The 25,346-nt window shown below is 42.9% G+C and overlaps 3 protein-coding genes across 7 annotated transcripts; 2 read left to right on the top strand and 1 right to left on the bottom strand.

Moving 5' to 3' along the window:
• The first annotated feature begins 534 nt into the window (after window positions 1–534).
• vmp1 (vacuole membrane protein 1) lies at window positions 535–13,358 on the top strand. Of its 5 annotated transcripts, none has more exons than XM_086125935.1 (12): window positions 535–562; window positions 1,073–1,181; window positions 1,451–1,583; window positions 1,782–1,872; window positions 2,653–2,763; window positions 4,232–4,399; window positions 4,607–4,738; window positions 8,686–8,766; window positions 8,866–8,982; window positions 9,792–9,853; window positions 10,976–11,075; window positions 11,933–13,358. In XM_086125935.1, the coding sequence occupies exons 2-12, from the start codon at window positions 1,103–1,105 to the stop codon at window positions 12,074–12,076; spliced, it is 1,218 nt and encodes a 405-aa protein (XP_085982061.1). In that variant the 5' UTR covers window positions 535–562; window positions 1,073–1,102; the 3' UTR covers window positions 12,077–13,358. The 5 variants fall into 5 exon arrangements, with proteins under 5 accessions (XP_085982061.1, XP_085982063.1, XP_085982060.1 ...); XM_086125937.1 differs by having other exon boundaries at window positions 542–558; XM_086125934.1 differs by lacking the exon at window positions 535–562 and adding an exon at window positions 583–983.
• A 110-nt stretch (window positions 13,359–13,468) lies between these two features.
• On the bottom strand, window positions 13,469–17,012 carry tubd1 (tubulin, delta 1). Its single transcript, XM_086125938.1, has 8 exons — window positions 16,769–17,012; window positions 16,496–16,643; window positions 15,811–16,027; window positions 15,508–15,739; window positions 14,925–15,089; window positions 14,116–14,244; window positions 13,831–14,014; window positions 13,469–13,646 (listed from the first exon to the last, which is right to left on the bottom strand). The coding sequence occupies exons 1-8, from the start codon at window positions 16,917–16,919 to the stop codon at window positions 13,532–13,534; spliced, it is 1,341 nt and encodes a 446-aa protein (XP_085982064.1). The 5' UTR covers window positions 16,920–17,012; the 3' UTR covers window positions 13,469–13,531.
• Window positions 17,013–17,474: 462 nt separating this feature from the next.
• rps6kb1b (ribosomal protein S6 kinase B1b) lies at window positions 17,475–24,887 on the top strand. The gene is made up of 15 exons (XM_086125393.1): window positions 17,475–17,631; window positions 18,877–18,920; window positions 18,998–19,118; window positions 19,211–19,279; window positions 19,840–19,987; window positions 21,256–21,313; window positions 21,427–21,527; window positions 21,739–21,829; window positions 21,969–22,059; window positions 22,158–22,265; window positions 22,354–22,416; window positions 22,766–22,843; window positions 23,363–23,470; window positions 23,559–23,671; window positions 23,748–24,887. The coding sequence occupies exons 1-15, from the start codon at window positions 17,563–17,565 to the stop codon at window positions 23,998–24,000; spliced, it is 1,515 nt and encodes a 504-aa protein (XP_085981519.1). The 5' UTR covers window positions 17,475–17,562; the 3' UTR covers window positions 24,001–24,887.
• Window positions 24,888–25,346: the final 459 nt, after the last annotated feature.

A 25,346-nucleotide genomic window follows, 5' to 3' on the forward strand; every position in this document is an offset into this window, starting at 1 on the left:
CAAATTCGGCTTTGTTGTAGTCTTTAAATTATGTTTGTATTACAAATTTTTGACAAATTTGGCAAGCAGGGATTGGATCATATTGTAACGTAGGAGAACAGTCGCTGAGACTCTTAAGTCACTTTATCGTTGTCGGCCACAAATCACTCTCGCTCACTCTACACACAGATCGACTCCCTTTGAGCCAACGTTCAAGCTTGAATGGCCTTCCTGTCCTTTCATTTGAGATGTTCCTTTGTATCTTGAGTATCATCAAAGACATCACGGAACCACTGAAAAAGAGCAACTACTGTACATTTACAAGGAGCGAGGCAAAGCATGCTGGGAAGTGTGGTCCCGCCGCATCGCAACGTTATCATTTTCACATTAAAGGTGCACTAATAAGACGTTTGGAATTTAATCTAAAACAAGAAGAAAAATATGAAAATGGTATGGCTTTCAGTTATTTCGACAGCAACTCGTTTTTAAGAGTAAATTATAGACATTTCTGTTCACAGCCAACCATATTTATTTTTATTTTGACAAGCCACGTTTGTTTCCGGGTGAAGAAGGTAGGAAGTAGGTACGGCTGTCATTTCATTTGAACAAGTATCACTCGGCTAACTCCTTATATAACGCGTTTTGGGCAAAATTATATCTGCCGTAATTCTAGGGGCGTTTTTCATATCATGATTAGGAGGTTCGTGTTGCTATTTGAAGTGCATGTTCCGTTTGTAGAGTTCAGACGTCCCTCTCAGCGGGTCGGCTAACCGGTTGGGTTAGCATGTGGAGGTGAAGAAATGTGTTGCAATCAAGTCCCATAATGAAGACTGCCTAGCTTAACTAGCAAGGTTATTTCTGGCAAGTGTTGACGCGAGAGAGTGGTGGTACTCAGAAATGTTTCAGGGGGTTTTGTCAACACAGTGTTTTGTGTTTTTAAACACCATAATCCAGTGTTGTGTATTTTTAAACACAATTGAGTGTTTCATATTTTTGAACACAACGTAAGCTACAAGGAGCCGTTGTAGTAATAGACTGGCACTAATTTAGTTGTTCAAACAACACCTTGTAATTTATTCTCTGTCTTCCCCAGACTTTCCCGGTGAGTTACACATTGACTGACATGGCAGCCAATGGAGACAGTTGTGAAAAGCCTCTAAGACGCACAGGAATTAAAGAAAAACAGAATGGCAACACCACAGGTTGGTTATCAGAAATATCTCGACTTAATTTCTTCGGAAGGCAGCTCGTTTAATCGATGTCACGTAAACGCTACTGCAAATGAATTGCTGATTGCATCAGTCATAAAAGTGAGCAAGGAGGTCGATATTAGAACGGAAAAGCCAAGTCTGAGTACAGAACTAGATCCGATGTAGTATGCATTCAGCGTTGACCATTGGACCTAATGTAATAATTACTGTAGATGCAAATGCAGAATGTCAGGACGATCGCGATTGTGGTTTGTTTGCAGACTCAACAATAAGAGAAAGGCGACAGAAAGAGAAGGAAGAGCGCCTTTCTCTTGTGTTATGGAGGAGGCCTGTAACTACGCTCCATTACTTCCTCTTGGAGAGCTTAATCAAGTTAAAGGAGTGGACAATTAAGTAAGAAGCTCAATTGGTTTTCCTCATTCTGCTTTTTTTTTGTTTTGTTTTTTTTAAATCATGTTGTTTGTACACAGCACCAGCTTGACCCATTTAGTGGTCTGTTGACTTTATCCTGTTCTTGGTAAAAGTCATGCCTGCATAACTTAAAAAATAATTAACATTTTATGTTTTTTGTTTATTTGCTTTCTTGCTCAGGCTTTGGCAACGACGGAGGATTGTGTTCTTAGTTTTGGTGTTATGTAGTCTCTTCTCTACTGCCTACTCTATAGAGGGATCACATCAAAAAGTAAGGCTGAGTTTGTTTGTGCGCATGTGAGTGAAAGATAAACCTGTTCCTATATCAGCAGTTTAAAGGTTAAAGATAAGTCACCTTACAAAACGGGTTTGTAACCATAATGTCACAGTTTTACATGGAACCTTTGAGCATTTGAGTGAATGTTGTTGAATTCTTCTGTTTGACTGGAGACATTGGTATTTAAATACTAAAATCAAACGTGTCCCCCAAAGACAAGAATGGGCAAGAAGTTTGCTTTCACAAATTTCTTTGTCACCCTGAGAGAGAAGTAGTTTCTTTTTCAGGTAATGAACCTAACCTTCACGCGAAGTTTAGTGACCAAATTCTTTATATGGCCTTTTACTGAAAACTCGTGATCAAGATTAAAACCCCAGAACCTGTAATTTAAAACCTACACAATCTTAGTTTTTCACTGCATGTGTCACCAACATAATGTCCACTGGAACCAAGTCACTCCCAATGACATGAGTAAGCTGTGGGTCTGTTCTAAAAATATCTCACCAGTGATGGGACATTGTGATTTCCTAGGAATGTGGGTGAAGTGATCATTTGAAAATGTACTGTAAATAGTTGCAGAAATTTGGAGAAAAAAAAGTGTTGCATATTTATTTCCTACATCATCAGTGTCTTCATGTAGATTAATTAATTATAATAATATGATTAAAAGGTAATTTGAGCAAATTTGTTCTTTCGGAAATGTTTATTGAGATGTATGTATTTATTTCTTAATTGCACACAATGGACATATTGTTATTTTTCTTTCTTTTTCAGTATGTTCAGTACCTCGAGAAAAAGTTCCTTTGGTGTGCATACTGGGTAGGTCTCGGAATTCTGTCCTCTGTTGGCCTTGGGACTGGTCTGCATACCTTCCTTCTCTATCTGGTAAGATTCCAATTATGCTATGGGAGGGGGTTGTGGGGCCTGGTAGACATGGTATTTATGGATACATTTGGTCAACATGCTGCTAACTCGACACACAAACCACCCGTTAAGCTTTGCTATTTTGTTCACTTTTGTAACCCATCTGGCTTTAGTGGAAGTCTACCCCACCTGGGAGCCATCATAGTTTTACATGCTTTAAATTAGGGAGGTATTTGTGAAAGCAGCTGCAGTTATACAAGTTTTTATCCCTTGAGTTAGAAATGTTTCTTGAAATGTAGTTCTGAGAAACCATATTGTTTCCTGCTGCAGTGCATAATAGGATGGGGAAAAAAAGCACTTTCAACATTTCTGAGACATATGAAAATGTTCCACTATTTAATCTTAGTGACGATGCTGGTATATTCTGGCTACTTTCAAGGCTGCCATGAAATGCATTTGCCTCCCAAGTTTGTGAATTTCTTCCCTTTTATCCATAGTTTTCTTTGGACAGTGACTGAGCACTTTTTACAGAAGGCCCACACAAAGAAAATATTTAGATTGACTTTTCAGATTCCCGCTTCACTTATAATTTAACAGGCCGTTACTGAATGTCCAGGCATAACTTTAAATAACTTCAAAGCTGTGTGTGTGTGGTTTTGGGGGAAAGAAGAGAAATCCTGAAATGCAAGCAGATGGGGAAGCTATAAATTGGCATGGTAATTTGGGCTTGTCCAGGGCACATGATTCAGCTATTTCCATTCACATATTTTTTCCTTTCATTGTTTCACACGCTGTTTCTAGCTAAAAAAAAGTGCAAAAGGAGATTTCAAAATGTCAATGTGTATGTTAGTGGTCGTGTGATTCATGTGGAGAAGATGACCTAATCTGCTCTCCCATCTGTGTATGAGGGAGGTTTGACCGCCAGTATGGAACATGGCCTCCATTATCTTTTTTGGGTTTTTCTTTTACTGTTTAGGCGGGGGACACCCTGAACTGTTTGCCAGCCAATCGCAGGGCACACATAGACGAACAACCATTCGCGCTCACACTGAAAACTGTAAATTGCCCATTGGTGGGAGTACAAGAAACATGAATACGTAACCCCAGCAAAGAAGATAAACAGAAAATGTTACAGTGCTAATGTTAGAGGAAAAGGATGGATGGATTGCACTGCAAGACCGTAGTTGAAGATTATTTGTCTGATATGGCCTTCATATTTGATCCATCCCACCATGCAATTCTAAAAACCATTCTCGCAAAAGGTCTAAAGCACGACAGCCACAAATGCTTATAACGTATAATTATAATTTGTTTAATTGTTCTGTCATATTTTTTTTAAATGAACTCAAAATGGCCCGAGAAAAACTTAAAAGGTTTGCCACTCCTGAATAAGATCAAATATTGACATTGCATTGTTCATTCTGTTCTCAAAGCTTCAATCCAACACAGAGTAGTAAGTTGAATTTTCTTTCTCTTTTGTTTCTCTTAGGGCCCTCATATAGCATCAGTGACACTGGCAGCATATGAGTGCAGCTCAACGGACTTCCCAGAGCCTCCGTACCCAGACCAGATTGTGTGTCCTCAACTTGCAGGGGCTGAAGGGAGTATCTCCCTCTTCTCCATTATGTCGAAGGTCCGCCTTGAAGCCTGCATGTGGGTAAGTGGACATTGTTTTTAATCTTCTCAACTCAAAGGTGCCGGAGGGGATCCGGGGGAAAAAATGTTGGGCAGTGCCAGGAGCAGGGCCCACAGAATGTCAGCAGGAATTTAATTTAGGCCAGCATTTCTGCCTGACCTCAAATACCGTTAACCTTGTTCTTACCAAAGTATGTTAGACTTCAAAGAATAGTTTGTGTCTTTCTAGGGTGCAGGCACTGCCATCGGAGAGCTGCCCCCATATTTCATGGCCAGAGCGGCACGTCAATCTGGGGCTGATCCTGAAGATGAAGAATATGAGGAATTTGAGGAGATGCTGGAGCAGGCTGAGAATGCGCAGGTCCGAGTTGCACACAGGCGTTTGTTTTGATGCCGTTATCATTTACGTTTTAAAACCATACCACCAATTTTAAGTGTCTTGTCACATGAGCAAAATATGAAACGGCAATCATTGATGTCATTCCATTTCGAATGAGAGCTTTCTGAAAACACTGCAATAGCCACAACTGTGCCTGGTGCGCTGCTCTGGCTTCAAGATAATTTTTTGGGGAAAGAAGTTGCTCAGTAGAGTTCATCAGCAAAGAACAAGATAAGCATCTCTCAAATAGTGACGACACTAAAATCTCAGCAGCCTCGTAGAAGGCAGAAAAGGGCTAAACTCGAAACACATTGTATGGACAGAGTGGGTATGAATAGTCTACACATCCCTGTTCAAATACCAGATTTTGTGATATAAAATGTGACGAATGAGCTGTCCAATTTCTTTTCAACGGGCAAAAGACAATTGTGAATATGCGATTCGATAAATGTGCGCACCATCTTATACCCGAGGACGTGGCTGTGTCAAGTCTGAACGTGTTGTCACCACAGACCTGCCACTGCTTAAAAGTACCTCTGGTTAACCCCGAATAAAGTTCAGATGTTCAAGTAGGCTTTTCGTTACTTTTTGAAAAGAGGTGTGTAGACTTATATCTACCGTAAATATGAATGTCATCAACTCCCATTTCCTCTTTTACATGTCATGCACAACATATATACAACTTCTATCAAAACGGGTAGCCGCTAGTCCTCAGAATGCCAACTGACCATGAACCAACTGTCCAGTCATTGGTCCCATAGTGCCACGTGACTTCAGTGAAGCCCCTCCTTCTTCACGCTTCCAGTAAATCCTTGTGTGTGCACGTGTGAGTCACCCTGAGCACTGCTCCCCCTTTAATCATCCCCCGGGCTTTGTGCTGTCTGCATCCCTCCCGCCTGCCTCTCTCTTTTCACGGGCTCTAATTTGAATGACAGACAGCTCTGTCAGGAAGCAGGTTCACATGACTGGACATTGTTGAGATCAGATGCTGAGTCAGCGAGACGGTAATTGGAGAACCCTGGCGTGCAGTACATTTTCACAATCACCATCTGATCCGGTGATCCCTCCTCACTGGGTAACCCCTCCTCACTGGGTAACAGCCGATTACCATCATAAGAAAACAACAGATCGTGTTCTGTAGCTTGTATAATGACCATAACATATCACCTTTTCCTCACAAATATACAAAGTAGACACAAACCTGTATTGTCTGAGGAAATGTGTGTTGATATATTTGGTGTTATTTGGTGGAGGCCCCTCCGTGAGTCGTCACCTTACCGTGGTGGAGGGGTTTGTGTGTCCCAATGATCCTAGGAGCTAAGTTGTCTGGGGCTTTATGCCCCTGGCAGGGTCACCCATGGCAAACAGGTTCTAGGTGAGGGGCCAGACAAATCACGGCTCAAAGACCCCTTATGATGAGAAAAATATATGGACCAAGGTTTCCCTTGCCCGGACGCGGGTCACCGGAGCCCCCCTCTGGAGCCAGGCCTGGAGGTGGGGCTCGTTGGCAAGCGCCTGGTGGCCGGGCCTACACCCATGGGGCCCGGCCGGGCACAGCCCAAAGAGGCAACGTGGGTCCCCCTTCCCATGGGCTCACTACCCATGAGAGGGGCCAAAGGGGTCGGGTGCAATGTGAGCTGGGCGGCAGCCACAGGCGGGGACCCTGGCGGTCCGATCCTCGGCTGCAGAAGCTAGCTCTTGGGACATGGAATGTCACCTCTCTGGCAGGGAAGGAGCCCGAGCTGGTGTGTGAGGCAGAGAATTTCCGACTGGATATAGTCGGACTTGCCTCCACACACAGCCTGGGTTCTGGTACCAGTTCTCTCGAGAGGGGTTGGACTCTCTTCCGCTCTGGAGTTGCTCACGGTGAGAGGCGCAGAGCAGGTGTGGGCATACTCATTGCCCCCCGGCTCAGTGCCTGTACATTGGGGTTCACACCGGTAGACGAGAGGGTTGCCTCCCTCCGCCTTCGGGTGGGTGGACGGGTCCTGACTGTTGTTTGTGCATATGCACCAAACAGCAGCTCAGCATACCCACCCTTTATGGAGTCCTTGGAGGGTGGGAGTAGTAGTAAACCCAAACGTATTGTGAGGGTTTGTTGGGAGCGTCTGGCGGAATCCCCTGTCAGAAGGAGTTTCAACTCCCACGTCCGACAGACCTTTTCCCATGTTCCAGGGGAGGCGGGGGACATTGAGCCCGAGTGGACCATGTTCCGTGCCCTCTATTGTTGAGGCGGCCAATCTGAGTTGTGGTTGGTACCTGTCGTGGCGGCAACCCCCGTACTCGCTGGTGGACACCAGCAGTAAGGGATGCCGTCAAGCTGAAGAAGGAGTCCTATCGAGCCTTTATGGCCTGTGGGACCCCAGAGGCAGCTGACGGGTATCGACTGGCCAAGCAGAACGCAGCTTCGGTGGTCGCCGAGGCAAAAACCCGAGCGTGGGAAGAGTTCGGTGAGGCCATGGAAGCCGACTTCCGGACGGCTTCGAGGAAATTCTGGTCCACCATCCGACGTCTCAGGAGGGGGAAGCAGTGCACCACTAACACTGTGTACAGTGGGGATGGGGCGCTGCTGACTTCAACTCGGGACGTTGTGAACCGGTGGGCAGAGTACTTCGAAGACCTCCTCAACTCCACCAACACGCCTCAAAAGCTCTCAATTTACCGGTCGATCTACATTCCAACCCTCATCTATGGTCACGAGCTATGGGTCGTGACCGAAAGAACGAGATCCCGGTTACAAGCGGCCGAAATGAGTTTTCTCCGCAGGGTGTCCGGGCTCTCCCTTAGAGATAAGGTGAGAAGCTCGGTCATCCGGGAGGGGCTCAGAGTCGAGCCGCTTCTCCTCCACATCGAGAGGAGCCAGATGAGGTGGCTTGGGCATCTGATTCGGATGCCTCCTGAGCGCCTCCCTGGTGAGGTGTTCCGGGCATGTCCCACCGGGAGGAGACCCCGAGGAAGACCCAGGACACGCTGGAGAGACTATGTCACCCAGCTGGCCTGGGAACGTCTCGGGATCCCCCGGGTAGAGCTGGAAGAAGTAGCTAGGGAGAGGGAAGTCTGGGCTTCCCTGCTAAAGCTGTTGCCCCCGCGACCCGGTCCCGGATAAGCGGTAGATGATGGATGGATGGATTGTTGGAGGATTTGAATGATAAATGATAATTCAATTCATCTTCGAGGTAAATATCTTAGGCGTTATGTTTGTAGTCGTGACATTACATCGTCAGCCACATAGCATTAAAAAAAGTCATTTTTCAATATTTTTAGAAACCTTTTGTTTTCCCTGTGACCTATGTGTTAACCCACCTGATTGAAAATTTTGTGACCTTGTCACCCAAAACAAATGCATTTTTTACGATTAAAATATTGATTTAGGCAATTACGCTATGAGGTCGACAACTACCGATTAAATATGTATTGGATACTGCTGTTGGAGAGGCACATAAAATGGCTCTGTCGGCACTATCAGCCAAATATGTTGTGTAAAATAAAGTTTGATTATGAGAATTTATTCAAATGAACATAAATTATACATTTTAAGTCACATATATTTTATGTATTTTGAAACATTCAATTTCTTTGTAGGAATACCACCAAAGCTTGTAAAACAAACACAAGGAGGACAAAAACATTAGCTATTTTACCAATATTCTGACTGAGACTCACATTTTTTGTACAGCCATACACATACATTTAAAAATCACACATTTCACTCACATTGTCAGGTTAAAAAAATCAGATCGAGTATTTACTACATTTGTCTTTCAAATCAGCTTGTAATATGCCAGGGCATACAGTTTGTAAATTACCGGTACTGTTTTATGTCAGTTTTTAAGAAGAGGCTCACACCCAAAGATAATTGAACACATCTGTTTATAGATAGTTTGTTGTAGCTTGGTTTTGTACAAAATGTTTCTCCTTTCCTCTTGCAGGATTTTGTCACCAGAGCAAAAATGGGAGTCCAACACATGGTGCAGAAAGTGGGGTTCTTTGGGATCTTGGCTTGTGCTTCGGTAGGAAAATTTGCTGTCAAGATTCGTCTTCATCTTTGTGCGTTTTTTTACAATGATAGTTGTAGGGGACAGTTTTTGAACCGTGTGGTATCCCTTTAGATCCCAAATCCTCTTTTTGACTTGGCGGGAATCACCTGTGGGCACTTCTTGGTCCCTTTTTGGACCTTCTTTGGGGCAACTCTCATTGGAAAAGCCATCATCAAGATGCACATTCAGGTCAGTGCTTCCATTCATCCAACTGACATGTCAAGGCTAATGCCCACCAAAATAACACATCAATTGTGCAGGTTTATTCTAATCGTGACCCACCGTGGGAAAAATAACTAAATATAAAGAACTTACAACACAAAAATCAAACACTCAGAACAGGGAAAAAGAAGCCTGAAGCCCTCCATAGTTCGGTCTTTTTCCGTTTCTCCCATATCAGAAAGTTCTGTTCAGTAAATTGATAATTTTTCAGTCTTCCACACAAGTGACTAATATGAACCTTGTTTGAGTAACTGTGTATGTGAGTCAGTGAGTCGTATACCTTTCCATCCCTGGGTGGTCCCAGCCAGTGACCTCACCATCGCACATTTCAGACAAAGGGTCCCGTCACGCAGCAGGGGGTTCAAGAGGATGTAAAGTGGACATGAGTGAAGAAAGTTAAGCCCAATAAAATGTCTTGAAAACCTAGAGGCTTTATTTGTGTGTTTATGCTTTGAACGTGGTGGACATTTCATGTCATATCCTGTCTAGAATTGTCCAAGGGATTCATGCGTCATTTACTTTAAAATGCTGATCACTTTCATGAGAGAGAATATTGCGGTGTGCCCCCCCCACCCCCCCCCCCCCCTAACACTGTGAACCACAACAAATTCCTTGCAGCTCGAAATCGAACATACTGCCACGTTTAGATTTTCTAATCGGTAAACATTAGTAGGTCTGTCGTCAATTTCAGCCTTGGTCTGTCTCTCAGCCAAGTTAAACGTTGTCTCGTAAATTCTCCCACTTTACAGCATTTGCTATTTGTCATCTGTCAACAGAAGCTGTTTGTTATCATCACCTTCAGCAAGCACATCGTAGAGCAAATGGTGTCTCTCATTGGGTCAGTATCTTCATGTGAGTCTTGTCAGGTCAGGTGCTTTATTGCAGTGGTTCTCAACTGCTGTCACCCTAAAACCTGCATTTCCCTCCGTTGGTGCAAAGTCATGACTCGTGACCCACTGTTACAAAAGTCATATTTTGGTCATTTTCTGATCCAAAAACAGTTCCTATATGTAATTTCCAAAATATAATGTGTGTGTGTGTCCACACACACACACACACACACACACACATATATATATATATATATATACTGTACACACACACACACACTGTATATGTATGTGTGTGTGTGTGTTTTTAATTATGGATGAATGGATGTTTTGGTTATTTTCTGATCTCGACTCGGAGAGCCGTATAACATAAAAACCATGGCATAACATCCACTCATTAACAATAAATAAATCAATATACTACCCCAAAATAATGGATGGACTTTGATGATCCCGCTTCTGTTTTCAGCGAAGTCAATGTCATTCTGACAGAAGCTCGGTGACTCGCCGTGATGCGCGGTCTGTCCATCCGTGTGTGCTCGCATGACAACATGAGGAGAGCACGGCGAGTCAGTCTGAGTGAAATCAGCTGTCGTTGATTTAGTTGGTTAGTTTAGTCGTGTTCCTAGTTTTGCAACTCTAGGCAGTATGCCTTTGTCCGGATCAGACCGCATTTGTTGGAACTGTTGCTCTTTTTTAATTGTATTTTAAATATTTTGCCGTGAAAGTACAGAAATCGTGAGCCAATCGTGCTTTGCTCCACCCCCTGAAGAGATAGCATACCCTGCCTAATAAGGATGCAAGTATGCACTGATTAGATGTCTTTGCACCCATATGGGTGGTAAGGGTGATGACGTCATGGCGAGTCACTTCCCGGTTGAAAGGGCTGACACAAGTGCCCGAGGAAAGCTAAGGAGTATAAAAGAAGGGCTGAGGACCAAGTCCTTCACTTGCTTCTCCTCCTGCTGGACTCATGTGCAGCATGGCTGCTCTTGGGATCTTTGCTTGAAAATGAATAGAAAAAAAGTCTCATTGTATTCATGCTCTGAGCTTGGGCTCCTCCTTTTAGAAGTTTTTGGGTGAGTATAATAAAGACATTCTGATCCCTGCCTTGATTTGTTGTTTGCCAGGTCTGTACCCAAAGTAGGACCATCACTCCAGAAGCCCTTCAGCCATTACCTGGAAGCACAAAAGAACAAGCTGCATCATGGTGAAAGAAGAAAGGCATCGGTAAGCCCAAACTATTTCATTTGCAAATAGTTATCTTTCCATTCAAATGAAGAACTTAGGTTACTGATTAATTAATGGACATTGTTATGGACTTGATTTACTACTTCAAAACACTGAGGGGTTTTTTTTGTGGGTTTTTACCCTTTGTACCTGTCATCACAATGGAGTTTAAAAGAAGCGTAGAAATAAATTCCAATTCGTCAGAAGAACGAATAGTGTACAAATTACATATATTTCAATAATATATATTTTTTATATATAATATATACAGTACTGACACAGAACACCTAAATTTCTAGGGACTCCGTTCTATGACTTTTGAAGGCAAGTAAATGGAATAATCATCAAGGCCAAACTTGATTTGAACTTCATTCTGCTGTTGACATAATGAATGTCGTAACACTTGCAAAAAAAAGTAGCAATTGAGGTTGCAGTGTATCTTCAAGACAGATTTATATTGTCATGGACAACTAAGGGTTTTCATCGAAGTGTTAAAGATTATGGTCACTTTGTCCAGATTACATTGCAACACCAGCTTCTGTACAAGTGTGCCAATTGTTTTACTGTTCAATGAACAGCGGAGAAGTGCGTTGTTGCCTGTAGCTCTCCTTTCCTACATAACGCATTACAGTAAATGTATATATGAGAAGACACGTCAAAAAATATAAGGGAAAAAAAATAACACGATATAGTGAAAGTGCAAATGCTAACTTGTAGTATAGCAGGGAAGCATTGTATTTTAACAAAATAATTTGGTCTTTGACTGCTACTTGGCCTTTAGATACTCATGAATGTTTCATTTTGCAGTACACTGATGTCGTGTTAAAAAACAATCCACCATCACTGTTGCTCTCCAGGATGACAACTGGCTTTCCTGGCTGTTCGAGAAGCTGGTGCTGGTCATGGTCTGCTACTTTGTCATCTCCATCGTCAACTCGATGGCTCAGAGTTATGCCAAGAGGCTCCAGCAACAAAGGCACTTGGTGGAGAAGACCAAGTGACAAGGGACCAAGAGGGACAAACATCCAAGAAGTGACTGTGCATCTGCGGCCGCTGCTGCTCGGACCATGTCCACTCATGACTTGCCAACAAACCTCACCCTCCACGCTCAGAGGCTGAGCACGCGCCAAAGCAGACTTGTGTCCTCGGTATGTGTGTGTCTGCATTTTCAAATCTGTCTCCACCGTTATTTGTAGTGTGTCTCATCTCACTCGGTCTGGAAAGCGCCTGGTTATCCTGCTAATTTAATGGTCTTACTTTCTGATGATTCCGTACTTTGAACTCACAAGTGAAGCAGTGGTTTGGGGGAGTGTCTTGTGTGTAAGGGCACTGCCGATCAGATGCAATGCCTTATGCAAAGATGGGACGTTTTGACTTCCCTTGAAAATAGTTCTTGAAATTTTATTTAATTTTGTGACATTTATATATGACTGGCTTTTGATTTCTTTGTACAGTGTGCTGCCAGGATAACTGCTTCTAAATGCTCTTTCTTTTCAGGGTTGAGATAGTCTCATATTTTGGACCGATTAGACATTATTTTATTTGCTCCTAGACTTGTCAGTCACCCCCCCAAAAAAAGGAGAGAAAAAAAAGCAATATCAATGTAAAATGTGTTATTGACGGTTTGCACATTGTGTAGATATCTCAATCATGGACATTATGCATCAATGTACTTCTGTTCTAAATTTAAACAGTATGTGGCCAGGAGTCACGTGATCTTGATTTAAAATAGTGACAGTTTGTAGTGACGCTGTACTTTAAGGCAACTAGTCCTATTTCTAGTTCTGTACTGTTAGATTAGACCTTGGAATTGGATCTTCTATAAAGTCATGTCAATAATGACACTTGTATCCAAGTGTGATTCATTGGTTTGCTTATTGTGCTAAGGCTGGAAAAGTATATGTCCCTTGAAGAAAAGATCTACCAGGTAAGTGAACACATTGGCAGGGCTGTACAGCTGGCTGCGTCCAAGTTACGTTGACTATCGCTGTGTGTGGTAGTTCCTTGTCGTCCTCCTATTCTTTATGGTTCTTGTTTCAGCCTGGCAGTGTGCATCTGGGCCACCAAATGTCCACCTCATCAGCTAGCTTATCAGACTGGTGTTGGCTGTTAAATCTCCCGTGGCAACAGCAGTCTGTAAGCTGACTGAAGTTGTGGGTCATCATCTGCCTTTTACTTTTGTGCAGTGTACCACACTTCGATGAACAGCCTGTTTTTATCTAATCGGTGATACAAATGTTACTGAGTGGAATCCTTAAACAATAAATTGATATAATTACTATATGTGGTGGTGTTCCTTTCAAATTGTTCTCTCTTGTATGATTCATAGATGCTTTGAGCAACAAAAATACATTTATTAATCATAGAATTAGTCATGTACAATATTTGCAGCATTGCATGTACAGTATTGTGTGTTTCTGGAGTCCTCAAGGTAAAAGACAGTCTGCCATTCTGTTTTATACATTACAGCCCAGTTGACTGTAGCTGGAAATGATTTGCTCTGTAAATGTAAAGCTTTCAAGGAAATCCTCTTCGGAAATCCCAAACTTTGTATACTGATGGATGTAGGCCCTGTAACAAAAACAAAACAAAACCACTCTTAACTTCCACCCCAAAAAAGATCGTGACATGGTTGGTCATATACTGTATAAATTGCCACATCATCATGGTTTTTGCAGATTTGATATTCGAGAATATGATTCTTTTTTTTACCTAAACCCTAGAAGGGAGCACCTCATCTCCGAGGAGAACTCACCTTGCAGCGAACATACTCCAAGCTTTTCTCACCATGTTGTCCAATGGTTCGATCAAAGCTTGACTGTTGCTGACCAACGTCGCCGTTTTTTCGTACTTATTAAACGAGACGGGGCATTTCCAAATGTTGAAAGCATCTTTAGGTGAGAGCCATGAGCTGTAAAGGGCAGCATCGTCGAAGATACCTATTGGCGTGGAGATTTTATTCACATTAGCTATATGGAGAACTGCTGATGTTTATTTTTTTTTTAAAAATGAAAGTACATTTAGCCATGATCTGTCAAACCTGTCTCTGCACTGAACACGTCTTTGCCTCTCAGTATGAGCAGATTGGCCAAGGAAGTGTTGACGCTGGATCCAGTCAGACTCCTTGTCCTCTCGGAGACAGCCAATGGACGCACCTGCCAGTCTATACCTGCCAACATACGGTGTTTTATAATATCCCTGAAGATGTGACGGGTGCATTTATAACGTCGGAAGAATACTGAACATATTATGTTATAATACATAAGGCTGAAATGGGTAATGGGTAGCAACACACCATTGCACCAAAAGGAAGTGGGAAATATAGTTCTTGTGGGAAGAATTTGAATATAATTTGAACTGTCACCCTCCGGTTCCAAAGCCCAAGTCCTTACAGATGAAATTCAAAACAAGACAATTACTGGAATATATTACAAGAACTTGGTGCCTTTTTCCAAATTATATGCAATAGTAGAGTGCAACCCTTTGGAAAAATAATATAAGTTTCTCAAATAACACTTAAGATTCAATATTTCTGAAATGTTGTTTTTGTGTGCTTGTGTTTGCAAAAAAAATGATTCTGAAAGGAATCTCAAGATATCTAACAAATCAATTTAGTTGTCCTTATTTGTGTTGTGCACTATTATCATAACGACATTCCATTGATTTTTGTTCAGCATTATAATTCATGTATTTAGCAGATTGGAGAGAATTTTTTTTGTCGACAGGCTGCTGACCTTGAGTGCTGAAAATAATAATAATACATTTATTTTGAAAGCGCTTTTCATCGTACTCAAAGCCACTTGTACAAGAGTTTAAAACGGGAGATAATCCATTTCTGGCCATACTTGCCTTCCTCCATCTTGGAGTTGGAGATGAGCATCTGGCGCAAGTGTTTGATCAGTGCTGGCCATCGGAAATCGGTAAATGCAATGGAGGAACTTGGCATTTGAGGTATGGTGCTCATGCTGAGCAGCTTGTACTCAGGGTGGCATGCAAGGGCGCTCACAAATTCACCTGAGAGGAAAGCAGAAATAACTGCAATTAACGGCTGTACATGCAGTAAATAATCCAAGCAAATCATCGGTTCAGTTCAGTTGGCTCATTCTCCTCCACTGTGAGTGTGTCTCATTCCAATTACTATAATGTTTCCTTGCTATTTGTGGATAAGGACCCCGAGAGCAAATCTATCACTTAAAGCAAAGTCAAGTCAAACATTTTCTTTGCGTTAATATGTTCTATGTGCCCCCATATGTCCAAATACACGGTATTCTGATTACTTTTATGGAATATAAATTATGCTGAAATTTCCACCCATTTTTATCCATCTCAAAGGTTGCCATTTTGTCCTGCATCAGTTCCTTGGCACCGAGATGCAAGAGTTTATTGGTCACACATCAACCCAATGCTGGATATCATACGGTGTGTCTCTCACCCAGAGGATTCGTGCTGTAGACTCCGTTGGAGTCAGCGGTGAGCGCAGGCTGAAGGACGGTTCCCAGCTGATGAGCAATCACCCTGTTGATATCAGCAATGGAGATGTCTTTGATATGGAGCAGCTGACTGCAAATCCTGTGCGCCGTGTCATTTTCGTGCACCAGGAGGCCATCCGACAGTTGGTAGAGGTGACCCAGTGTCAGTACCGAGTTGTAGTTCTGCACAATCACCTAAAAGACACAAAGCGGTTATTCTTTTGAAACTTCTCATTTCTTACACATGCCGAGAGAGGTCTTCATACCTCACCTGTCCTGTATGGCCAGATTAGGTGGTTGACAATGAAGGATTTGGGGTAGACGTCCCGCAGACACTGAGTGACATAGGTGCCCACTCCAGAGCCCGTCCCACCCGCCACACTCATCAAGGCTAAGAAGCCATGCAGTCGGTCGCAGCGTTCCACCTCCCGCCGCAAGATGTCTTCCACCGCTTCTCTGTGACGAGGGCCCTGGATACAAAACCTGGAGACAAGTTTTGAGTTTTACAAGCTGCACTCTATTGTCATCATACCATTTATGATATCATATCATTGGGGCAACATATTTGTATATTTAAGGGGACATGCATTTTTTAGGCGTAAAAATGTCCTCGTTCAATTTGTTGAATGCAAAGTAGATGAATATATTTAAACAGTCTTCTTCATCATGAGGTTCACATTTTGATGACTCTTCAATGAAATGAACATGCATTTTTTTGGAATGTATGAGGAAAGCGGAGTACCCGGAGAATCTGCACACTCCACTCATGAAGGCCATTGCTGAGATTCAAACCCAGACCCGTGAGACAGACATCTTAACCACAAGCACACCATGCAACCTGTGCCCCTCAAATTTTGTTTAAAATAAATCATGTACTTGTTAACCCATGCAATTGTAGTGTATAATTCTAATGACACTTTCTACATAAATCATAAAAGTGAATCACCTCACCCGTTCGCCCAATTGTTCCCAGTCCCCTGCCTCTGGTTGAAGCCTGACGCATTGTCATACTTCCACTTGCCAGATTTGGCTGTCTTGCTGAAATTCTGCTTGATGACTTTTGGCTCCATGTCAATCAGCACTGCCCTGGCAATATGTTCTTCAGAATGTAAAAAAAAGTCAATCAGTTACTTTCTAGAGGTTGACATTTTTGCGGGGTATCCCAAGGGATCGGAGTCAACTTTACCTTTAATCAAAAAAGTAAAGCTAAGGGAAACTTGTTACCTCCATGTTCAGTTTGGTGGAAGAAGCGTCCACAGCTGGCAGTAGCGTATGTTTTCCTTTGGCCTGCCTGAGCGTCATTGTAAAGGGTGTCAAATAACTCCAGACCCACCTGGTTGCCGCACTGACCCAACTGGACGGTCAATACTGACATTTTTTTTATCCGAGTTAGGTATGACACGCCTGCTTTTACATGTAGTCACTTAGCTACTGACAACAACAACAGCCGGCCAAGTCTAGATTTCGAAGGAACACTGTAAGAATTTCATTGTTGCCGCTTTCACGGCGGATTTCCGGTATCCACTTGTTGAACTTTCAAACTAAATGCCTTGTATTGTTCGTTTAGTCGCGACAGGTCAATCAGAAATTCGGCCTTGAATAATTTTTTTAAAAAAACGTTGTATTTGGTCTCAGAAAGAACGAGTGTTTCCTCGAAAATATACTATTAATTTCTCGTAACCATAACTAATCTCCTTTTTGTGTGATCCTTACAGTATCACGTTTACAAACGAGATGCATTATTTGTAGACACATTTAATATCCATTGTAAGTAGTTGAATTCCACTTTCAAAACAAAAGACATAAGTCGGCGAGGACTTTTGGCTCAGTGTTTATTGTTGTTTTGTGACAAAATGAAAAAACAAATCTTGGGTTACCGCCCACCGCCCCTTGGGATGTGCACCGCACTGCGCATGCTCAGTGTAGTAGCCGGTCATGGCGGCCGTGTGTGTTTGTACATGAGGTAGGGGACGTAATTCTTGCGGTCTGTGACAGAGCGAACCGAGCGAATCGCTGCCATGGCCGGAGTGTTTGACATTGATTTGGACCAGCCGGAGCAAAATGTCTCCGATGATGAGACTGACGAGGTACTTCAAACGAAGCTTCTGAGCTGAGCCGCTCGACATGTCACAGCAGAAAGTCTTAATGCACTGTAGCTATCGAGCTAGCTGTTTGTCGCTTAGCTTGCCTGCCTGCTTGCCTGCCAAACACCGCGGGCCTACTCCCGCAGCTGGAACTCCCGGGCCTCCTCACGGCCAGCGTTAGCACAAGCTAACATGCTCGCCACTTTTAATCCGCACCTCTTTCAGAGCTGCCAAATTTGTTTTCTTTGGGTCTACCTAATAACAGGAGCTTGTGGAACTGCGATGCTTTAACGTTTAAATGCCATAGCTGTCAGTTTGGAATTGTGCAAGCACAGCCTTACTTGTTCACTGGCCAGTAGTAATAAATGTCTTTCAGTATGCAACAGTTTATTTTGGGAGTTCTGTGGAGTTCTACCTTGTGGTGCAGAATAAATGCACGAGCACACATGTGTTTGTGTTGTGTACAAAGTACGGTATTTCTCAAAAACATACTGTTCTAACTTCTGTTAGTATTTTCAAGTTAATAGCATTGTCCTTTTTTTCTCCAATGAATCTTACATTGTAGATGATTATTTTTAATGTATTGGATGTTCAAATTTAGAGCATTGCTAAACATCTTGCTTCACGTGATGTTCAGGAGACAGTGCTGCATCTCAACAGCTCATATTTATTATATGAAGAGGCACACCTCCGTGAACAGACATGTTATGCGAAAAACCCCAACCTTCCCCTGGAAACATATCGCTGGTGTCAGGCGGAATCCTTGTACTGTCAAAATCATCATTCTTTTGGACACCCCCCAAAAGTATGTCAATTCATCCATTAACATTACATCAGAGTGCAAACCATTTTTAAACACGTGAGGTTGGTCAACCATTTGTTAAAAAAAAAAGACACACACACATTCAACAATAAAATAGTGAACAAATTGTTACATAGGAAGTTTTGGCCCAACGCCAGCGATATGTAGCATTAAGCTTTTCGCCCTCACCTGTTACTGTTGTGTTATTAATATATGCACTATTATTTTATAAAATGTAGATCAGGTCAAACAGGGAATTAATAGTTTACAGAATAATGAACAGGAATAAATAACAGTCTGGACATTCATGCGTGCGTGTGCGTGTGTGTTTGTGTTGGGCGGTGGGTAGTTTTGTGTGTGTGTGCGTAGGTGGGGGGGGGGGGTGTTATTGTCCACCTTGTTCTTTTCTTTATGTTTGGCATATGAGCATCTGCTTTTCCTTCCAGGCGCAAATCAATGACATCATGGACCAGTGCAGCGGATTTGACTTGTAAGCATTGAATATTGGCCGTCACCAGAGATTGTATTACCACAACATGTTTTTCTGTTTTGGATGTCTCTTTGCAGCAACATGGAAGGTTGTGAAAAGATAGAGATATCGGAAGACAACGTCAATCAGGGGACAGAAAATATTAGACCAGAGTGTTTTGAACTGCTAAGAGTTCTGGGAAAAGGCGGTTATGGAAAGGTACGTGTTGAAGAGGCACATGGCCTTGACCTATTTTCTTTCCAACTTTTCTTTTGACAAGCTCATAAAAAACTTTGTTTGCCTTCTTGCAGGTTTTCCAAGTTCGAAAAGTTGTGGGAGCTGCTTCGGGCAAAATATTTGCCATGAAAGTCTTAAAAAAGGTATGTTTAATAAAAAACATATTTACTTAGCACATCCCCATTGTTTCCAATACCCGTGAATCCATGATGCAGCTTCTTTCTGTAAATACACTGAAAGAAGTATGCACATATGTTGGTCTCTGTCACTAAAATCGAGGCAAAAAATGCTTGTGGGCTGATAATGTAAATTGTGCACATGCAGTACTGAAGTTTACTAGCAATGCATGACCATACGGAGCCAAATTAAAACAAATGCAGTTGGAGTTGACCAAAACAAAGGAGTTGACTAAAAAAAAATAAAGGAATATCAGGAACATTTTCCTGGGGGGTTTTCTGATGTAAAATATGTGTTCTGGCTCATTATTCATGTAGCTGTTTGCGTATGGAGCAAAAATGAGGATAAACATTTGATTTGCCACTTTAGCAATCATTAACAAATGTCACTATCGTGATGGAGGTGGATCGGTGACTCGACCCGGCACACACCTCTCACTCTTCTAGTCCAATGAACAAAAACGGTTTCATTAGGCTTTATAACGCAGCTTCACGTTTTCCAGTGATTGTTGTTGGATGTGTGACAGGCAATGATTGTACGCAATGCCAAGGACACAGCCCACACCAAGGCGGAAAGGAACATCCTGGAGGAGGTGAAGCATCCTTTCATTGTCGATCTCATCTACGCCTTTCAGACAGGCGGGAAGCTGTACCTCATCCTGGAGTACCTGAGCGGTTAGTGCGACAGCGTGCACACCTGACACAAGTAGGATCGTGGAACAGCAAAAGAAGAACACTGTCGGTTTCAGGGTGGTGGTCGACCTGCCATTTATTATGATTTAGATTCAATTTTTCCCACTTTCCCCCATTTTTCCAAGTTTTTGGGGTGGCCAAAAGCCGTCTCTCACGGGGTAGATTCAGCTCTGCACTAAACAGCAGCCCAATCCCATCTCCATATTCAGAACCCAAAAAAAGAACAAACTGTCGTAAAGTGACCATTTTTCCTAACAAGTTACTTGAGGATCATAAATGTGATGTCTTCATAAATCAGCCATAGAGCACAAAGTGGAAGAAACACATTTTTCCGTCCATCCATCCATCCATTTTCCGAACCGCTTGATCCTCACTAGGGTCGCGGGGGGTGCTGGAGCCTATCCCAGCCGTCTCCGGGCAGTAGGCGGGGGACACCCTGAATCAGTTGCCAGCCAATCGCAGGGCACACAGAGACGAACAACCATCCACGCCCACACTCACACCTAGGGACAATTTAGAGCATCCAATCAGCCTGCCATGCATGTTTTTGGAATGTGGGAGGAAACCGGAGCACCCGGAGAAAACCCACGCAGGCCCGGGGAGAACATGCAAACTCCACACAGGGAGGCCGGAGCTGGAATCGAACCCGGTACCTCTGCACTGTGAAGCCGACGTGCTAACCACTGGACTACCGGGCCGCCCTCATTTTTCCGTCTAAAATTGAATTATCTTTATTCTTTTTTTTTTTTTTTTTTAGCTAATCTTGCGCCGCATGTCAAATGCCATTTTTAGTTTTAGTTTTTGGGGTCACGTTGCGGGCCACTGAAAAAGGGATGGCGAGCCACAAATGGCCCCGGGGCATAGTTTGGACACCCCAATCTTCACCTACACTCTAAAACAATTTAGTTTAGGATCTTGGACACCGCAGTCATACTGCTACGAACATAAATCCTCTCACCTCACCTTGTATCGCGCATCACTTCGGTGTTACATATGACGTCTGGCGAAATTTGCAACCCTCATGCATCTCGCACTTGTGTCGCATACTTGCAAGTGTCTGGCGACAAATGTACACCACCTCTCGCCCAAAGTCAGCCAGGACGTGCGCCAGCTCACCTGTGACAAAAAAACGAGGACAATGATGACAAAGTGTACTACTTCAGGGACATTTATTAAGTTGTTCATGTCTGCAGAGGACGAACTTCCCGGTGAGGTGTGTTTCACTCATGCTGTTGTGTTTTTCCTTGTAGGAGGAGAACTGTTCATGCAGCTGGAAAGAGAGGGCATTTTCATGGAAGACACAGCCTGGTGAGAAGATAAAAAAAGAGACGAGGGGGGGGGGGGACATTTGCTCTGGGAAGCAGTTTATTTAAGGCTTGAAATGTGAAAAGTGCCAATGAGGGAATTGTCTTTCCTTGTAGTTTTTACCTAGCTGAGATCTCCATGGCTCTGGGACACCTGCATCAGAAGGGCATCATCTACAGAGACCTGAAGCCTGAGAACATCATGCTAAACAATCAAGGTGTGCGCGAGCTTGAACCTGTTGGTTCTATGACAAAATTGTGCGACACCAACCGCTTGACTGGCGTTTTGCATCCTTTAATGAGCCACGGAACCCATTTTACATCAGAAAACTCTCAAAATAACTGAAAGATCTGTAATTGGATGTGAACTCATTGTGTGTGTGTGTGTGTGTGTGCGCGCGCGTGCATGCATGCGTGTGTTCCTTCTAGGCCATGTCAAGTTAACAGATTTTGGATTGTGCAAAGAGTCGATTCACGACGGGACAGTGACCCACACGTTCTGTGGTACCATTGAATACATGTAAGTCGCTCTGCCCCAATTGACACTACTATGCACAATTGCACTACTGTATTGTCGGCAAGTTCTTTCGTGTGGTCCCTTTTTTTATTTTTTATTTTTATTTTTTTTTTAAGTAAGCCACGTCTTCTCATTGGTGCAGGGCCCCAGAGATATTAATGCGCAGCGGACATAACAGAGCTGTCGACTGGTGGAGTCTCGGTGCTCTGATGTACGACATGCTCACTGGGGCGGTGGGTATGACTCACAAAATTGCTGTCTTGCCTACCATTCCAAATCCTAATGAGTCCTGCAGTGATCGAGCAATTCTTTTTCATCTTTCCACTCCTAGCCGCCATTCACTGGCGAAAACCGCAAAAAGACCATTGACAAAATCTTGAAGTGCAAGCTCAGCCTTCCACCCTACCTCACGCAGGAAGCCAGAGACCTCCTGAAACGGGTAGCTCGCGCTTTTGACCTTAGGGGTGCCTCTTTGAAGCGACTGCGATTGGATATGCTTTCCTAACGACTTGAAATGTGCATTGCAGTTGCTTAAGAGAACCGCCTCGTCGCGGTTGGGAGCGGGTGCTGGCGATGCCACAGAGGTGCAGGTGAGCATCCGTTTGAAATTGGAGGTGCAACACTCCAGACCTTGACGTACCTCACTAGAGTCAGCATTTATCTTCATGTCGCACGTAAAAGTCAGAGCAGAGTGTTCCTAACCAGGGCTGTTAAGAACATGTGAAGAGAAACTACGGTCTACTGTGCATGATATCACGAGTCCTCGAAAGTTCAGTGGTTTAATGTTAACTCACTCTTAAGTGGTCAACTTCCTTTCCAGAATCACAATCTTAGTGCATTTCGTAAAAAAATAAAATAAAATAAAATAATGGTTTAATAAATACAAAACTCAAGTTTTCAAGTTCTTGTTAAAAAAAAAATCATCATCGTGTTCCACAGGCGCACCCCTTCTTCCGACACATCAACTGGGAAGATTTGTTGGCTCGTAAAGTGGAGCCTCCCTTCAAACCTTTCTTGGTGAGTTTGGGGCCACCGTGTTTCTCCAACTAGACTCGTTTTATTTATGTAGGCTTATTTTCAGCTTAGTTCATTGTGCACCATTCATAACCTCGAAATATCATACTTTTACCACATATTTGTAATTTAAAAAACACTTCTAGGTCATGTCTATAAAACACTAAATCGGCAGTAACTGAGTGAGCCATCTTGTGCTGCCCGCCGTTCATGGCCTTGAAAATGTCGAATGTCCAGACCGTCACAAATTTTCATTTTCTATTTGGGTGTTTGACCACTTGTCCTGTTCAATAAACGGCTGAAAATCTGAAAGTGCATCGACCGTGGCTCTCATTCCCCAACATGTAATTATAGTCCTTTTTTTTGTAATTCAAATTTTTGCTTGCAATACAAAGTGAAAACATCAACCCAGAGACAGCCCATCACTTGAAAAAAGAGAAGTCAATATACCAATGGATGTCTAAAACTGTTTTTTTTTTAAATTGATTTATTATTGTCATTCATTCCCCTCTGACTTTTCAGCAATCAGCTGAAGACGTGAGTCAGTTTGACTCTAAATTCACCAGTCAAACGCCAGTCGACAGCCCTGATGACTCAACGCTTAGTGAGAGTGCCAATCAAGCTTTCCTGGTAACTTCTGCTCATTGGACTCTTTTGGTGTCTTCACCAGAAAGCACTCACTGTGCTTCCCTCCAATGTTTCTTCTACTTTCTCACAGGGGTTCACATATGTGGCTCCTTCGGTCCTGGAAAATATCAAAGAGAAGTTCCCCTTTGAGCCCAAAATCCGTTCACCTCGACGATTCATCGGCAGCCCAAGAACGCCTCTCAGGTAAAACAGTATACGGGCAAGTTCGAATTCAGATTTGGTTGATCATTTTGGTGCTAACCTTCTTCCATCATTTCAGCCCAGTCAAGTTTTCGGGAGGGGACTGGCCGCGCAGCTCACTCCTCCCGAGCGGAGGGCCGACTCTCCTCCAGTCTCCTCAGGACCAGGCCATGGAAGTCTCCACTCCAGAGCAGATGGATGTGACCACCAACTCGGAAGCCTCCGCACCTCTTCCAATTCGTCAGCCTGCCGGGGTCAACCTGGCTCTGATGAAGCAACAAGCATACCCCGTGGCAGCAAAAAGGCCCGAGCATTTACGTATGAACCTATGACCCAGCTTGCCTGCTTGAGTTTATTTCTTGACTCTTTTTTTTTTCTTTTTCGTATTTTTAAGAAGCAAAGCAAAAAGGTATGGATGCTAGAGACAATGTCAATCAAATCTTGCTCATCAACACTGCATGTGCTGTCACAGCCTGGCGGTGGAAAGCTGGTCCGGGATGCCAGCGTGCCTCGGTTCATTTATCAGTGTTACCGTCTTGCATTGTCGTTGCAACGGTTCTCCACAGACGCTTCTGGTTTCTCCACATTTGACCCTCTCCCACCACATCTTCCCAAGCTGTAGCTAAGAAGAACCAGAGACATTTCAGAGGACCTGCAGCAGGAGATTTTTTAGCAGAAAGGGTGATCTGCTGTTCAAGAAGCCATCCAACTGCTTTGTGCTGAATTAGCGAATGCCATTGACGAAGGTGCTCATGTTGCTGGGAGACGGCACACAGATTCCAAAAAAAAAAAAAAAAGATGCAATTGGGTCTAACGTTCAAAATGTATTGGTGGCTTTAGCTTTCATCAAATGTTGTGCTATGCATTAATTATGAATAAGAGAGCCTAACTTAAACATATCAATTATGTTTGGGAAAATTTTGACTTTTTACATTTTTTGGAGATTATGGGTTAAATGTATTAAAAAGGCCCAAACTGAATCAATCTGCTCCCCCTTTGGGGTATAGAATTGGATTATTATCATTGGACTAAAATTATGAAGAAATGCTATCCCTTTCCCGTTGCCAACGGGTGATCTCGACGGTGTTTGCAGTTTGAATGTTCTCCAAAAAGTTTGGGCTGCATTTTTCGCTACCTCCATCCAGCCCTGTAGTTTGCGAGGACATTTGAACATTTCTGGTGAAGCAAGGGGAATTATAATAAAACTTGCAAAAAATAATGTTTGATGTATTCTGTGTGTAACAGCACTTCATGTACACAGCCGTAACTCAATATATTGAATGACATCTCATCTATGACAACTTCAAGCTAGATATTTCCACAATTTAATATTTTCATAATTTGAAACTTGTGTTTTAACATTTAAGAACTATTTGCATTACAAAATGGCCAATATTTCTTGTGAGCAATTAAACCAGCCCAACCAACAACTCAAAATAAAACACCATATTCATTGCTCACGTTGAAAAGCCTCATATGACCTACGTTATCACAGAGATCAGATGTTAAGAGCAGTAATCTCTCTCTATATATATATATATTTGGTGGTACTGTAGTTGGAGGAGGAGGATGGACTGACCAAGATGTATTTAACAAAAAAAAAATACAAATAGGAGTACAGGGGATTAAAAAACTAACTGAAGTACTTGAACAAAGTCCTGAAAATTACAAGAAACGA

Source organism: Hippocampus guttulatus, chromosome 12, assembly GCF_054856545.1.
Source record: "Hippocampus guttulatus isolate MCC_2025c chromosome 12, RoL_Hgut_1.0, whole genome shotgun sequence".
Lineage (NCBI taxonomy): Eukaryota > Metazoa > Chordata > Actinopteri > Syngnathiformes > Syngnathidae > Hippocampus > Hippocampus guttulatus.

Bases quoted from the DNA above. Each gene is read 5' to 3' on its own strand.
- vmp1 (XM_086125935.1), top strand. From the start codon at position 1,103: ATGGCAGCCAATGGAGACAGTTGTGAAAAGCCTCTAAGACGCACAGGA. The intron at 1,182-1,450 runs GTTGGTTATCAG...GTTTGTTTGCAG, and splicing joins ACAGAATGGCAACACCACAG to ACTCAACAATAAGAGAAAGG. The intron at 2,764-4,231 runs GTAAGATTCCAA...TGTTTCTCTTAG, and splicing joins ATACCTTCCTTCTCTATCTG to GGCCCTCATATAGCATCAGT.
- tubd1 (XM_086125938.1), bottom strand. From the start codon at position 16,919: ATGTCAGTATTGACCGTCCAGTTGGGTCAGTGCGGCAACCAGGTGGGT. The intron at 16,028-16,495 runs GTGAGGTGATTC...ACTTGTCTCCAG, and splicing joins GGGAACAATTGGGCGAACGG to GTTTTGTATCCAGGGCCCTC. The intron at 14,015-14,115 runs GTTTGACAGATC...CCACGCCAATAG, and splicing joins CGTGTTCAGTGCAGAGACAG to GTATCTTCGACGATGCTGCC.
- rps6kb1b (XM_086125393.1), top strand. From the start codon at position 17,563: ATGGCCGGAGTGTTTGACATTGATTTGGACCAGCCGGAGCAAAATGTC. The intron at 19,280-19,839 runs GTATGTTTAATA...GATGTGTGACAG, and splicing joins CCATGAAAGTCTTAAAAAAG to GCAATGATTGTACGCAATGC. The intron at 22,266-22,353 runs GTAGCTCGCGCT...TGTGCATTGCAG, and splicing joins CCAGAGACCTCCTGAAACGG to TTGCTTAAGAGAACCGCCTC.